Consider the following 15,292-nt stretch of genomic DNA (forward strand, 5'->3'; position numbering starts at 1 on the left):
AAATATGTGAAAGAACTTTTATTTAGCTATCAGAAACTTCGAACAGTATGCGAAAATTCCCTATGGAACAAAAGTAATTAATTTTTAAGCAAGTAGTGGCATTTTTAAGAAATTTTAAGCTTCTGATGACGTCACGGAAAATGTGCTGACGCAAGCAAATATTTATTGCTGCCATTTTGTTCCTTTTATTGAACAACCCTATGAAAAGTTATTAAAGGGGGGGGGGATTCCGTTTAAGGAGGGTATTAGCAGTGATAGTTTAAAATTTGGCATATTTTAAGAGCGTATTGTAATTTATTTAGCTACCTACCTAAAAACCTAGACAATTCTTACTTTACTTTTTCCTAGTAAATTTAGAACTAAAACTTAATGTATAGTTTACAACGCTCAGTGGAACTTTATATAACTCTGATCAGTTCACTGAAATAAAATTAACTACCGGTAGTCAGAATAACTACCATGCAAAACAAGAAGTAGTAACTCTAGAAAATCATATTGTGAATTTCATTTTGAGCTCCCTTTTCCCCCGAAATAGTTAATAGCGAAATCATTGCCTGGTTGATGCTAATAGAAATCTAACATTGACTTTGAAAAAGGGGAGGTGACAGTTTCAACATTAAGAGTAATTAAAAGACTCGATTTTCGTGTCACATTTTCACAAATATTTTATCAGAGTGGTAGCTATATAAGTTAGGGAATAGGGAAAGGAGTGTTTAAAAATAAAGTTTATTCATACAAAAAGATGATAAAAATATACATTAAAACAGACATCGCGTCTTATAAATATATACATAAAACTAATAGAAAAGTTTGATATGTTTGTAAGAAATTTCTTACAAAACATTTTGTTAACACTCCTACCTTGCGAAGGCAATATTGATAATCCACCTTTAAAATACAAATCACTACATGAAAGTTTTTTAACACGGAATGTCAACAAATGAAGATAATTAACTAAATAAATACATTAAAAAGTCGAACAAGTTCTTTTTATACATGACTTAGAAGCATATTCTTAATTTTTCTTGCGTCAATGTAAATGCTCAATGCAATGGACACACCAACAGTAACAGACAGAACAAGTAAAAGTCTCTTTAGATAAAACGTCATTTGCAATTTATCGGACATCCCTCTTTGTGAATTTGTGTAATGTTTCACTAAAGTAATGTTGTGCTTTTCACAGATTCTGTCGACATGTTCAGCCAACGATGGTCGGCCAACAAAATAGACAGCAGTTGATCTGGAAAGACGCGAAATGATTTTTTCGAAGTTTATTCGATCTAGAGACAAAATAAAATATACCGTAATGCTTCGAATAAACGCCCTCCTTCTATTAAACGCCCCTTTAAATAGACGCCCCCGCTTTCAGTCATTTTTTAGATAAACGCCCCACTCTAATAGACCTTCCCCTTGAATAGACGCACCTCCCTCGTAAGGAGGCGTTTATTCGAGGCGATAGTAACAGTATTAGAAAATCATTAATTGTTATTGTTTTTTTTTTTAATTAAAAAAAGGCAATTTTAATGATGTTATTATAATATAAAACTTCATAAATACAACTAAACACAATCTCTCATATTTGATACATTGGTAAAATAAGGAAATTTTCTTTAGACAACTTTTTCCTAAGTCTTCGGTTTTAGGTTGGAAATTTAGAAGTATTGTAAAGTTTATATAAAGTTTATAAAAAGCTGCAAAAGAGACGAAGTGTAAAAAAATTAATAAACGACCCGTCCTTTAAACGCCCAAGCGCCTTTAAGCCCCTTCGAAGCAATTTTACATTCTTGTTTACAAATTTTAAAGATTTCATTTTTTCTTAAGAATTTCGCATTCTAAACTTTGAATAATAAAGTAAAGGTTTGTTTATCAGAATATCAAAACTGTCATTTTTCTTCTTTCTTTATCGTTCTAAACAATAGACCTGCGAGTTGATAAATTCTATATTTTAGTATTATTAAGTATTATTCTTTAATAGATTTGTACCTCTTGTAAATGTTACCGCTGAATCAGTCCGATCAACTTTTGGGAAATTTCCCTTCTTTTCTGCAGTAATACTCCAGTGGAAGGAAACAGTTGCTGTTTGTACGAAGACCACCTCTTTGATGAGATTTTCAACCTTCTCATGAAAGTAGTCCGTAAATTGTGCACAACTAACTGTATAATACATATCAAGGTGAGGCCTCTCTGCTGCATCTCGTTTTGACGATTTGTAGGCAAGAAAACTTAAGACATCCAAGAGATATCCCAGGCCGGAGCCAGAAGCAAATAAGGTGTAGCATTTCTTTCTGTTCTGCTTAAGTTGTTGATAAAGATGGAAGCACGACGCACGATATGGTCCCCATGCTGTGATTAGTTGTAAACCTATTTTAAAGAATAATAACAAAGTAAAAATAACAAACAAAAGCAAAGATATGCACGTGTAAACAAAAATAAACATTTTTTACTATTTGATTCATCAACATTGAACAATCGTCTTGTCCAACTCGAAAACCATTGCGTGTGATCATCCATAACTCTAATAACAAAACCAATATCCCATGATTTATCCTTGGAATGGTTGTTAAATGACGTATAAGGATGCGCACGTTCCAAAGATAGCAACTGTCTCCTTTTGCTTGCCAAGGATAGGTAGTAAACATCTCCAACAGTTCTCTTGTTGTAAACATCTGACTTCATATAGACTACAATGTACTTTCCATCACTTGTTACTTGTTTAGCAGAGATTGTGCAATTACTTCTTCGGTAAAGGACAATACTAAGGAGACGATCAATGCACCAGAATATGAAAAATGGTAGATTAATGACATGTGCAAGTCCGTGTGTAATTTTTCTTATGTTATCAATGGCATACCAGACACCGGCAAATGCGTGAAGAGCGATAGCAAAGGAGTACGATCTGTCGTTTAAGTAGCTGCTTCTGCTTAGAGGAAACAGGAAACAGAACAGGATGATCATTAGAAGTAATCTGTATATCTCATCTGATGTCAAATGTACACCTGATTTATCATTAAAAGACCAATTCTCAACAGCGGCCGGATCCCACCACTTGGTCCAATTCAGATGTCCCAACTGATTGCTAAAATTAAAGTGAGATGGTGGGCTGTAGGTCAGTTCTGTTCGATCAATTAACGGAGGAAGAAATATAACCAGCACATGAGCAAGTGAAGGAATGCCAATTAGAAAAATTCCAGCAATACGATGTGCTTTAATGTGAATGTCCCTTATTCTCGTGATTTTGAGGAATCTTGGTGCAATTTCAGTCATCATATTCGGAAGACACCATAACGTTGTGTAAAACATTAAATTTTGTGATGTTGTGATAAGTCTTGCCGTGACTCCCCATACAACGTTAGTCAGCGTTTGTCCAAAATTATCTCCCCACAATCGAGATACAGTTTTACCTAAAGATTATTTAAATATTCTCGTGATACAACAACTTTGAAGATCCCAAATGGAAATAAAACGAAGTCAAGAGCCTTAAAGTTGTCTGAAATACCTTTTTACTTTTTTCAGGAATTAATTTGAACTTTTTGTTTCCTGACAGCCAGATTCGTCAGATAAAGGCTATAAATTGCCTGAAAATACGATTTTGAAAATACGAATTTGAATTTATGAGTTTTATGTTAATAAAAACGTTTTTAACGTAAATTAGAATTTTTTATTAATTCCTTTGAATGTATAGACATATAATAGAGGTTTAACTAGAACGCAACTAACCTTTTCTTTTTAGCACACAGTCGCCAGTATAGACAAAACGGTCCACAATGCACAGAATGGTGACCACAGTGAATACAAACCACATCAATACTTCATAAGATATGGTCAACTGTTTCCTTCTTTGAATTTCAATTTTAAATGCAATTTCTTCTTCATTAGTAATTGACTGTGCTTGATTTGGATCATTAATCTGCAGTATCGCGTTTGCAGTAGTTGGTTCTGTTTCTCTCTCTGAAGTTGTTGGAGTTTTTACAGTGTCAGCACCAGAAGAATGTCCATTTCCGCTATCACTATCGTTGCAGTAGCAGATATCCACCATATAACAGTTATTGTTGACACCGACATGCTGTTTGCTTTTTGAAAAGAAGTGCGTGTCCATTTTTTAGCTGTAACAAAACATTCACCATTAATAACGCTTAAGCGAATATTTTAATACTATACAAAAAAGTAGGCCTAAAACATGTAGAAGTGCTTGGAAGTTTGAGATCAAAGCATATATTTATTCCACACACCACCAGAGAGAAAGGACTTGGCGGTCGCCTTACCTAAACTATAAATAGAAGAAAAGGAGATTTCACCCGAAACATACATTAAAATTCTTAGGTGTAATACTTGTTGAAAACCTTCAGTGGCATTAACATATGTCTATGGTAATTTTAAAAGCTTTGAAATTTATTGACATTCTTTACGAAGCGCGTAATCAAAAATAATCACACCAGTATTTTCTAATACCTTCCACCTTCCTCTAAACAGATACACAATATGATCTGCAGGTCAATACCATCTCTCACCATTTGTAAAAACTAAGAACAATCAATTCTCTATTCCACGCCCCCACATTTGGAATAGGTTTAAAAAAATTGGGAAGTCAATTTTTGTATCAGTTTTGGTAGACATATTTCGATATAAGTGAAAAACCTACTGTTACTTGACATGAAAAGCAAAACAGCTTTCCTTTATGTCTATGTCTATTTCTTTTTTAATTTTTCTATTTTTATCTTTACTCTATCACTTAATTTTATTAAACCTTCTTGAATTTATAAATAGCTATATTGATTAGGCTATATTTTTTGTTGATAAGCTCGTTTGTAACGTTAACCAGTAAATTGAGCACCGTGGTACTACCCTTTGCGTAGAAATAACAAGACTCTTTCTTTTCTTCTGCGAGTTACCTGGCTTACATTTCGGACGCAATTTTTTATTTCTGCGGAATAGTTTTCGGACAAGATAACAAAAAATACACAGGTCTTTTGAACGAATTTTGGCTAGATTGGTTTTAAAATTTACAACTGCAGCGGTATATCGACCAAATTAGAAAAACTAAAATTTTCGGATGGGAAAAGTTTTGGCCGACACAATTTTCAGACGGAAAAATTTCCGGACAAAAAAAAATCGAAAGCTTTTCCGTCCGAAATTTTTTTATCCTAACGTATTCAGGATAAGTGCATTTGATACGTGATATTGTACGTGTCTATATATATATGTTACGTGTATTATTATGTCTAAACTAAATTCACGTGACAATTCTTTTCATTTCAAATTCTTTTCATCTATTTTATGCTTGTTTTCTATTGTTTCTATTATTTCCATTACCTTTGTATATTGCCTATTCATATATATTCCCTCAGCAATTTTAACCTTTTATTATATTACTTAATTACATTTGCATGTATATATGTACAAACACGTAGCTACAGATTATTTTATGTACTGATGATAGCGTAAGCCGAAAGGTTTTTACATTTAATTTTTAATAAAATATATCTATATTATAATGCCCGTATACGTCTGTCCGTCCGTATGTCTGTCACGCAAAATGGTAGCTTAGCTGCGACGGGCGAACCCGTGGATTTTTCCACGGGCTAACGACTAGTATTTTTAAAATACATTTACATGGCGAATTTTATTACTATGTGAAATATTGTTTTAATACAGTGATTTTGTTATGAAGCTAAAAAGCCGTAAAAATGCAATACTTTTGCATGGCCTTTGAATTGTATCAGGTGGTTTCCGCTTTGATAAAAAAGGTTGAGGACCAGCTTTTTCTCTAAAAGTACTTACTATACATATTAAAAATGCTTAGCTATCAGAGTCTCTGAAAACGGCTACTATCACGAACTTGATCAGATTTCAAAACCTTACAACTTGTAAAAATGAGCAGTCCAATTTGTTTACAATATTGTTTTTAAAGTTTAATTCCTAGTGATATAGTGGCGATTTCGTAAAAGCGTCAGTCATAGCCGATCAGGTAGCATCGAGGCTTAATGTACCCCTAATCAATAAGATTGAGCCAATATTGGTTATTAAAGCATGAGCTGATAATTCTCGCTCGTAATGTAGTGTGCTGAGACCATCAGCCAATGAGAAGATTTTGGAACAACATAAAAGTTACTGTTGATCAAAGCTGCAAAACTCAAAAAAGCATACAATTAAAAAAACGCGGCATTATTAATATTTCTAGTTTTATTGTTGTTGTTTTTTTTGCATACTGCATACGTCACATTCCCAAAAATTAGCTTGTCTTTATGTGGTGAGCGAACTAACAAAATTATTATTTTGAGCATGAGGACAAATTTTACAAAAAACAAAAGTTACATAGTTAAATCCGAACAAATATCGATTCTATTTAGATTAGCCTTGTGTCAGACAAGCTTTAAAGAAACAAAGCAAAACAACTTCAATTTTTAAACACAGTTGTTGTTTTTAAATTGGCTTTAATAATTTTTCGGTTTTTGTGTTTCCGTCACAACTAAAATTCCCCAACGTATTGCACCCCTTATTTCATTCTCTGTGCGCATAATTAGGGAGGGATTGGCTGAACGTAGTGGGGGTAATAAATTGAAAACATGGAAGGTTTCGATTTAAAAAAAGTGATAATAAAAAAATAACAATAATTTTTTTTTTTGTTGTTTGTCAAGGAGCCGATTTAATCATTAAAGAGGGGGCTTTTAATAGTTTTAAAGAATTCATTCCTTTTGACTTTACGTTATCAAAAATTAAATATTTTTTCATGAGACGTAGATCAAAAAGAAAAAAACTTGTATCTGAAAAATGTCACCAAAAGAACCATCTTTTTTACAATTAAATGAAAAATAGAAACGAACTCAAGCATACAAGAACGATCTCATAATTCTATGCGTGAATTAAAAAACATCGTCAAATGATGTTAGCAGAATCATCCGGAAACCACTGAAAATTTAAAAATTTCGAGAATTTGACACATGCTCATGTGGCGAAATTTTCTTTCCATGCTTCTTTAAAAACCGATGCTTAATAGTTATAATAAACACAGCCTACGTTCCAATAATTTTCTAATATAGCTTTCTAAGTGGTTAAAAGTTTACAGCGAAAAATATTTCGCCGCTAAAAAGTAGGAACTGTTTCTATTTCTCAGCGAAGAAAATAAAGACAAATGAAACTGCGCCTGTATGCAATTCACCGTATAATTCGCTTCTTGAATATCTCTTTTTACATAACAGACCCACAATCAGCAGCGGAACAACTCACGACGTGGAAGAAACAGAATTTTGATGGGTGCTAGATGATTGTTATAAAAAACTTAGACCTGCGCAAAAAAAAGAAGATGCTTACCGGATATTTTTTCCAACGCTTCGTTTTTTAACTTTGAATGTCAACTGTGATTAATATAATGTTTCTTGAATCTTTAATTTTTATAGCTTTTTTGTTTTGTTTTTTGTCTATCGAGCATGCGCTGAATTATATGAAATTATGAGAAATGTGTGAATGCGGTAATATTTAAGTAATTACGGTAGTTAAAAAATTCTTTTTCTTTTCTCCAAGGTAAAATAATGCCATTAAAATGCAATTGGCTCTTAAAAAGCATAAAAATTTCAAATTCTATTTTTTATCAACATTAAAAATTTGTTTTATATTTCCCCATTAAGCAATTATAATAAATACGCATAGGCCGTGATAATTTTTTTCTCATCTTGGATTTCTGCTTAATCTCTCAAAAAGATTTGCGCCGTTGTTAATGTTAGCTCTGCATCGACACGTTTATTCCACCTCTACCCTAATTTTAAAGTATCAAGATTTTTCATCTAGTTTTCCCCACCTTCTCTGATACTACGATTAACTAAGTCATATAAAGTGACTTTGCTCTGTTAAGGTGCGTCTCCCAGTTAGAAGTCATCCCAAACAGCTATTTCATTAATATTTCTTCTTCTGTAAACAAAACGGGAAATTTCCTCTTTAGTATGTAAAGTATGTGATTGAATGACTTGTGGTGTGCTTCTTATGTAACTTTAGGAAATATTATTGACAATAGATAATAAACGAGATATTTAACTTAAGCTCCCAAAGATAAATGTCTGGAGAAAAAAAGCTATTCATTTCTATTATTTAAATATTTCTGCTTCTTGTTTGTTATTTTGTTATTGTTAAAAAAATTGACTCGCTTAAGTAGGTGCTAATTAAAACAATCTATTTTGAAACTAATATATTTCAAAGATAATATTAATGAATCTTATAAATTATCAACCGCTTATTCTAAGTATAAAAAAATTGTGCTTAAAATACAAGATTACAATACAAGATCGTAGTTTACTTTAAATAAATAAGTTAAAAATTAATGTACTCTCTCACAAATATAAAAAAATAGTAATATTAATTACTCATATAGCTCCCCTCGTTCGCAGCATGTGAGTGTACATACTTTTCTTATCCTATCCTTCAAGCCAGCGTTTGACTGGACACATCCGTTTGCCTCCCCATGTGCCATGCAGCTGCTTCTTCCTTCTAAGTCTTTAAACAGCTTACATTGGTCGGATTGAGGGCTACTGCATTGTCCACATCGTCTCGGACATTCAGAGGGGTACTCAAAGCACGCATCAGGACGTCCGCAATAATATGATTTGTCCGCACACACTTAAATGAATGGGAACAAAAATTATAAAATCTGTACGACTTATTACGTGCTGTAATTCCACTGCAAACAGTTTTTTTTACGTATTGATCTTATTTTAATAATAAACATTAAGTCTATTTAAACTAATATGCTTTAGAATGCACAACCGTACTTATTTACCTTCACCAGTAGGTCCTGTGGTTGTGGTCGTTGGTCGTCTAGTTGTCTTTGTAGTTGTCGTTGATCGTGTAGTTGTCGTTGTCATTGGTCGTCGAGTTGTCGTTGTAGTTGTCGTTGGTCGTCTAGTTGTTGTTGTAGTTGTCGTTGGTCGTCGAGTTGTCTTTGTAGTTGTCGTTGATCGTGTAGTTGTCGTTGTCGTTGGTCGTCTTGTTGTCGTTGTAGTTGTCGTTGGTCGTCTAGTTGTCGTTGAAACTGTCGTTGGTCGTCTAGTTGTAGTTGTAGTTGTCGTCGTTGTAGTAGACGTCACTGGATTGTTGCACTCATAAAATCGATTCAGCTGCAGAATATCTAACTGGGTAAGAGCTCTTCCTCCAAATCTTAAGTTTGGGTCTCTCTTCCAAGTTATTGTTGGTCGTTTATTATTACTAAACGCATAACTAAAAAAAATTTAAAATGAGACTTGATTTCGATTGTCAGAAGTACAGGAAAGTCCAACTTATAACGAATTATGTACTTACTTGGAATAGTGCATGACAGAATAAGGATCATACTCAACACCCAAGCTGTCAGTCTTTTTCTTATCAAAGTTGTGTTTAAGATCTAAATCATCAGAGCAACGACGTAAGAACAACATAAAATATAGCCAGAGCTTAAAAATGATCGCGTAATTCTTCTTGGCCCCGAAAAAAAAAATGGTTTGTTATTAGTTCATTGAATCAATGTTCAGAATAGCTAGGGAGCACTCTGACAACGAAGCAAACCCAACCATATCTCTTACTTGTTCATGCACTGTGCCTGTGATGAATTTATTGGAATGATTTTTCATAGTTTTGTGTTCTTTGTATAAAAGAATACAGATGTATCACAGTACGAAAGTTTGAAAAATTTTATAGTAATATCAGATATCAGAAAAAAATTAGCTCTTGAAAAAACGAACAATGACTTTAACAGTTTTTTTTATGTCTCTCAGGTAACCGTTTCAAATCATTTAGGACTAATATATTTTTTTCTTCATTGTGTAGCGAATAACAAAATACAAACTACTCCAAGTATTATTAGGCAAAAAAAACACAGATATTTTAGCAAAGTTTTCTGGAAACCTTCAAAGTTTTATAATTTTCAGCCGAGTAACGCCCTTTTCCTATTAATTTAGAGGATTTTTTAATAGCTGAAGTACTTAGACAGAGTAGGGTTGTAACAAAATACATGTAATAGTAAAATGTAATTACTTGGCTTGATATTTTCCACATTGATAGTTACGTATTCATCTCTGTCGTTTCTCGATTGCTCATGGTAGACGCCGAGGGCGTGGAGCAGTTCGTGGATGGCAATATACTCATGAACGCATCCGTTGCTTTGTAAAGAAAGCTGTTGTTTTTTATTGTTTTGTCGCCCAACAAATGACCAGCAGCTATAAAATAAAAATTATAGACATATATTACTACTGAATTTTATTGCTATGTGCTTCATTTATACTATTTTTCAAAATTGTAGAATCCCGTTTATTCGGGCAAAAGGTTTAGATGCAATAATTAATGTGTGCAAAACATTTATATGCGAAAATTATTGCGCGCAAAAGGCTTATGTGATAATTAATGCGCGCAAAAGGTTTATATGCGAAAATTAATGCGCGCAAAAGGTTTATATGCGAAAATTAATGCGCGCAAAAGGTTTATATGCAAAAATTAATGCGCGCAAAAGGTTTATATGCGAAAATTAATGTGCACAAAAGGTTTATATGCGAAAATCAATGGGGGAAAAGTGTACTCTTTCTTAAGAAGCATAATTGATTGGGTAAATGCATTTCAAGTTCATAACTTATGTCTAAAAGCCTCAACTTTACTATTATTTCACTGTTACGGGGAAGAGTAGTTTAACTTTCGTAAAATAAGAACAACGAGAAGTACATTCATATTGCTAACGCGGGAAATTTAATACACGCGAAATAGTTACCGTTTATTTCTCGAGAATTTGTACGAAAAAGGTATAAATGAATATTGCAATGGAGGACGCGAAATGAAATCTTTATCCCACAAATTGATTTTCGGATTTTCTGATTACAAAAAGCTTACCCTTTCCCAGGAAATATTTCAACATGATTTACTGGTGCATTACCAATTGGATGTTCGGTAAATCTAATGCAGGTGTTTGATTCAATTTTACTGATTGCACCTTGAATAATACGTTTCTGAGTAGCAGCTAAAACATAAAATGATTTTGTTTTTTTAAGTTAGGCGATTAAACAAGTTCCAAATTAAACCGTGCTAAATTTAGTGGGAAAGTAGTGACTTGTTCAACATGTTGTGCATGACATTAGTTGTAATAATGAAAAAATACATATACAATAAATCGATTGTAAAAAGAAGAAACTTCATTGAAGTATTGTTCAGTGAAAGTTGATGTTATTTTGATAACTGACTTCATAAGTTTTTCTCGTTTCAGTATTGTTCACAATTTTGTAAATACATTTTACTTACAAAATTGGGGAGACACTGTGTAATGTAAAACATTATTTGGCCATCTTAATCCGTCCGATTTTCTTGTTAAACCATTTTGAATTTCAGAGTTAACGGTTCTTCCTTCGTATTCGGCGATTTGTTCCTCTGTTAACTTCTCGTCACCGAAAAACAACTGCTCCTTATCTGCAGCAATAAGAGGGGTGTAAATTATCAAATCAAGCATGCACTAATTTTCAATGTTAAATTTCTATGCAGTAGAAAAATAAGTTGTTCCATATTGAAGTCATGCATAAGTATAACTGCTAGTCTCAGTAGCATTCCTAAAAACTCCTTACCACTGCTTATTTCATTGATATCCAGGATTTCCTCCATTGCAGATTTATTATTATCTTCGACGGGTAAGGAATATGCAACTAAAATGAACGGTTATTTAATTTTCAATTGGTTATACACAATCAAAAAAACAGACTATTTTCCTGATCCCATTAGGCTTGATTTTCTACAAGTATCTAAATTGACTTTTTTTTTCGACTAGCCACCTATACCACCCGTACTACACCTAATAAACTACATCAAATTATGTCATACTTACCATAAAACAGTAAAGTGCAGAGAAAAGCAGTGACAAGCTTCATTTTCTCTGTTACTAATATAGTTATCTTTTCCAATTGATGCTTGTCGAATAAAAGTTGTGCTTTCAGCTGAGGCTGTAAATAAGTAAAGCTGAAATTAAACTGATGAATATCCCTTCACTGTTCAACTATTTATACAAATTTATTAAGTACGTCATTATCCGCTTCTGCTCATATGCCGGTAATACGTTATCCTGGAAAGCAAGGAAATGGTCAAGTCATTTGTATAAAACTATTCAAAGGTTAGATGTCAAGAAAAAGTGGAATCCTGATATACAAAGCTAGCGACGTATTGCATGAAATATACGCAATTTAAATGTGGTAATTTGTTATTTGAATCGGGAAGTTGCATATGTGTTGATACGTAAGGGAAGTCATATGGTATGTTAATTATGTTCCTTTTCACCAAGAACACTTTATGAACTTATAGTACCGTTATCACATCATTGCTTTGTTAAAGGGGACATGCTATCATGCATTGGTGTAGATTAAAAGAATAAAGTATTTAATTCACTGTTGCGATTGTTGTGTAGCAGCCAGCGTTAGCATTTTCTGATCTTCAAAGTGAGAACTAGATTCTTCTCAAAAAGAAATAGTGTACCATTACAAGAAAATCAGATCGTTCATTTAAAGCTTATTAAAATAACAAGTAGTATCAGCAAATGTTTAACCCTTTTTATATTGAGATTTAGTGGCCATGCCAACGCTTTCTTCTTTTCTTTGGGGAAGGCAGGACAATGTTGTAAGGTCGACGACAAGAATTTTCTATTCCTGTAACTTCTGAACTGCCTTCACATTTACAAGGTTATGAGTTTGTTTCTCCTCTTTTTAGTTCTTCTTTTAAAATGTTGCTTCAATTTCTGTATTTTACGGGCTTTATTCATGCTTGATTATGGCTTGTTGACTATTGTGCAAATTCAGGTGTTTGCTCTAAAAGTTAGACTGGTACAAAATCAAACTCCGTTTAATAACGTTTGTCGTCGTTTAAGAATCGTATATAAGCCATGTTGAAATATCAATACTCATAGAGCTTCGAGTGGCAAAAAACAACACGATGAGTATATTAATTTGTTCAAAAAATTGTTTTAGAAAAATTCTTTCTTTTAACCCAAACTATATTACGGTAGAAAAAAGTTGTGTATATATTCATTCCAATTTTAAGAATGGTATCGGTAAAACTAAAAGGAATTACAAAGTCATCGTTCTAAACGTCTGAGAATTTCTTCTGTAGTAAATTGTCGATGAGACCGCATTCTTTTTGTGTCAATCAATGCTTTTTCCGTTTTAGAGTCATCAAACCGCTCTCCTTAATTAAGATAACTTGATGATTTATTGAGAGCAACCTGAACTTTATGACATCTTCCCTCCTTCCATCTCAATTTCATCCATCACTTTCGATATATTAATCCTGCTTGCGTTTGGTTTTTATATTTGGTTAATGTAATTGTATTGCAGAAAAAGTGATAGTAACCGAGAAAACAGCTGATGGCCTGGTATAAAATGTTGCATTTGATGTTAAGATTTTTATATTTGTGTACAGACGAAATATCAATTAAAGTTCATATCATTGTTTCATTTAGTAAGGAATTCCTTTTTCATGTGCAATAAAATGACGATTTTCCTTATTGAGAGATTTGTTAGAGATATTATGACTTGATTATGGTGTCTCCGACAAAAATAATTAGAAACTACGACATTCATTTTATCGCTTAGATACCGTAAATCATCTAATCCCCTCCTTTTCTGATTTTCAATGTCAGTAGATAAAATTTGCCGGATCAGCATTTAAGATATAATACATCAAACTCCAAATAGGCATGACCAACCAAACCACTTTCTTCATTTTATTTTCTTTCGCATATCCCAATTGATAATTTATCGTACTCTTTAGCTTTATTTCTCGAGTTTGGTTCAACAGATAAAATTTTATATAAAGCAGGTGTTCAGTTAGCTTTACACTTGATGATCTCAGACAACACTCCCAATTATTAGAAATCTTCTTTACTTCTGAGTTACGGAGTTACCGCGCAGGTCTGGGCACTAGCGAAGCGCTTGTAGGGACAAATTTTTATATCCACCGCAGAGCGTAAGGCATTTGCTAAGAAAAACATGCAGTGCGCAGAGAATTATTCACTTTTTCCTTTGTATTTTTACTTTTTAAACTGGTGCGATATATTGATTTTACAAATATTTAAAGGACGGATACTCAGTATTGACATAAGATTGTATATTATGAAAGTTCAAGACCTAAACTTGGTTATTAATTTAATTGCTTCAAGTTGTGGGGTACACTCATCATGAAAAGTTGGCAATCAAAAGAGAAAGAAACCTTATATTGGAAGCTAGTTACATCACAAGATTTAATATTGTCTTAAAAATATCACAGTGCTGATCAAAGAGGAATTACTAGCATGTCATTCAAGATTTATATAGCTACTAGTACAACCAAAATAATGTAGCTCATTAAACACGGTAAAGAAAACAATGGGTTTTTTTCTAAAGTAATAGTTTCATGCTCAATAAACAGATACCTAGCTAGCTATAATATTAAAAAAAATTCCAAAATTTCTTATTTTGTGTTGGCTAGAAACATTATTTAACTAACCAGGGCGGACATTTTTTATAAACCAAATTAAAAATTGTCAAAAAGCTGGCTGTATCTGTCTCGTAGTTTTTGTTAGCTAGGGGCCACACTGGGTCACTCATATATCGTAACCTTATTCATACAGTAGTCAGATATATAGATTGGCAAGTGCCCAGATGGTAAAAATAGGATCATAAAAACTCATTTCTAATATCACTCAACTTCAAAACATATCAAACAGTGCAGTTTGAACACCAACTTAGCCTTAAAAATTGCTACGCCTCAATTTTGCATTGGAATAATTTTAATATGTAAAGTACAAAGTTTCGACCGCTGCGAAATTTAAAATAAAATAATATACTGTGGTTAAAATAAACAAATTTAATGGAAAATAACTTTTTAAACAAATTTAGTGACTTTAATTGTTTTCGTCAAATATTTTCGGTTGCCAAATTTTTTTTTGTCAATGTACCAAAATTACTATAGCTATCACAAAATTGTAATAGTGGACCTTGCTAAATTTATTCTTGCATTTTACCAAAATTAAGAACACAGTAATATAGTGTAGCATGCTATTATATATATCCCTTCCTAGCTAGTTATGTAATATTTATATACAATCATTTCTAACGAAAAGTTAAAGCCAGTCATTATATCATTGAAGTGTGTATTTTATTTTCAATCGATTTCATCTGTGCTCTTTTTCATACAACTAGTTAGCTATACTTTTTAAATAAATCCTTTATTAGATGCTCTTCCACGTTAATCCATGTCAAACTTGCAGATCCATATATAACTAGCTAGCTATAGCTCACTGTAAAAAAACTTCCTATAGCTTTCTGTAGCTTCTGTC

The 15,292-nt window shown here is 32.7% G+C and overlaps 2 protein-coding genes across 2 annotated transcripts; both read right to left on the minus strand.

Annotated features, from left to right (window-relative positions):
* Positions 1-383: 383 nt before the first annotated feature.
* Positions 384-7,416, minus strand: LOC130649170 (uncharacterized). The gene is made up of 5 exons (XM_057455401.1): positions 7,309-7,416; positions 3,718-4,103; positions 2,445-3,401; positions 1,984-2,361; positions 384-1,280 (listed from the first exon to the last, which is right to left on the minus strand). Exons 2-5 carry the CDS (start codon positions 4,094-4,096, stop codon positions 991-993), a joined length of 2,004 nt encoding a protein of 667 aa, XP_057311384.1. The 5' UTR covers positions 4,097-4,103; positions 7,309-7,416; the 3' UTR covers positions 384-990.
* Positions 7,417-8,223: 807 nt separating this feature from the next.
* LOC130649171 (zinc metalloproteinase nas-14-like) lies at positions 8,224-13,765 on the minus strand. The gene is made up of 6 exons (XM_057455402.1): positions 11,242-13,765; positions 10,837-10,963; positions 9,994-10,175; positions 9,283-9,364; positions 8,765-9,201; positions 8,224-8,604 (listed from the first exon to the last, which is right to left on the minus strand). The coding sequence occupies exons 1-6, from the start codon at positions 11,444-11,446 to the stop codon at positions 8,348-8,350; spliced, it is 1,290 nt and encodes a 429-aa protein (XP_057311385.1). The 5' UTR covers positions 11,447-13,765; the 3' UTR covers positions 8,224-8,347.
* Positions 13,766-15,292: the final 1,527 nt, after the last annotated feature.

Source organism: Hydractinia symbiolongicarpus, chromosome 7, assembly GCF_029227915.1.
Source record: "Hydractinia symbiolongicarpus strain clone_291-10 chromosome 7, HSymV2.1, whole genome shotgun sequence".
Classification (NCBI taxonomy): Eukaryota; Metazoa; Cnidaria; class Hydrozoa; order Anthoathecata; family Hydractiniidae; genus Hydractinia; species Hydractinia symbiolongicarpus.

Excerpts from the sequence above, each read along its gene's own strand:
- LOC130649170 (XM_057455401.1), bottom strand. The coding sequence starts at position 4,096 with ATGGACACGCACTTCTTTTCAAAAAGCAAACAGCATGTCGGTGTCAAC. Across the intron at positions 3,402-3,717 it reads CTGTGTGCTAAAAAGAAAAG|GTAAAACTGTATCTCGATTG; the intron begins GTTAGTTGCGTT and ends AATAATCTTTAG. Across the intron at positions 2,362-2,444 it reads CAATGTTGATGAATCAAATA|GTTTACAACTAATCACAGCA; the intron begins GTAAAAAATGTT and ends TCTTTAAAATAG.
- LOC130649171 (XM_057455402.1), bottom strand. The coding sequence starts at position 11,446 with ATGCTTGATTTGATAATTTACACCCCTCTTATTGCTGCAGATAAGGAG. Across the intron at positions 10,964-11,241 it reads CACAGTGTCTCCCCAATTTT|CTGCTACTCAGAAACGTATT; the intron begins GTAAGTAAAATG and ends TTTATGTTTTAG. Across the intron at positions 8,605-8,764 it reads CACAGGACCTACTGGTGAAG|TGTGTGCGGACAAATCATAT; the intron begins GTAAATAAGTAC and ends CATTCATTTAAG.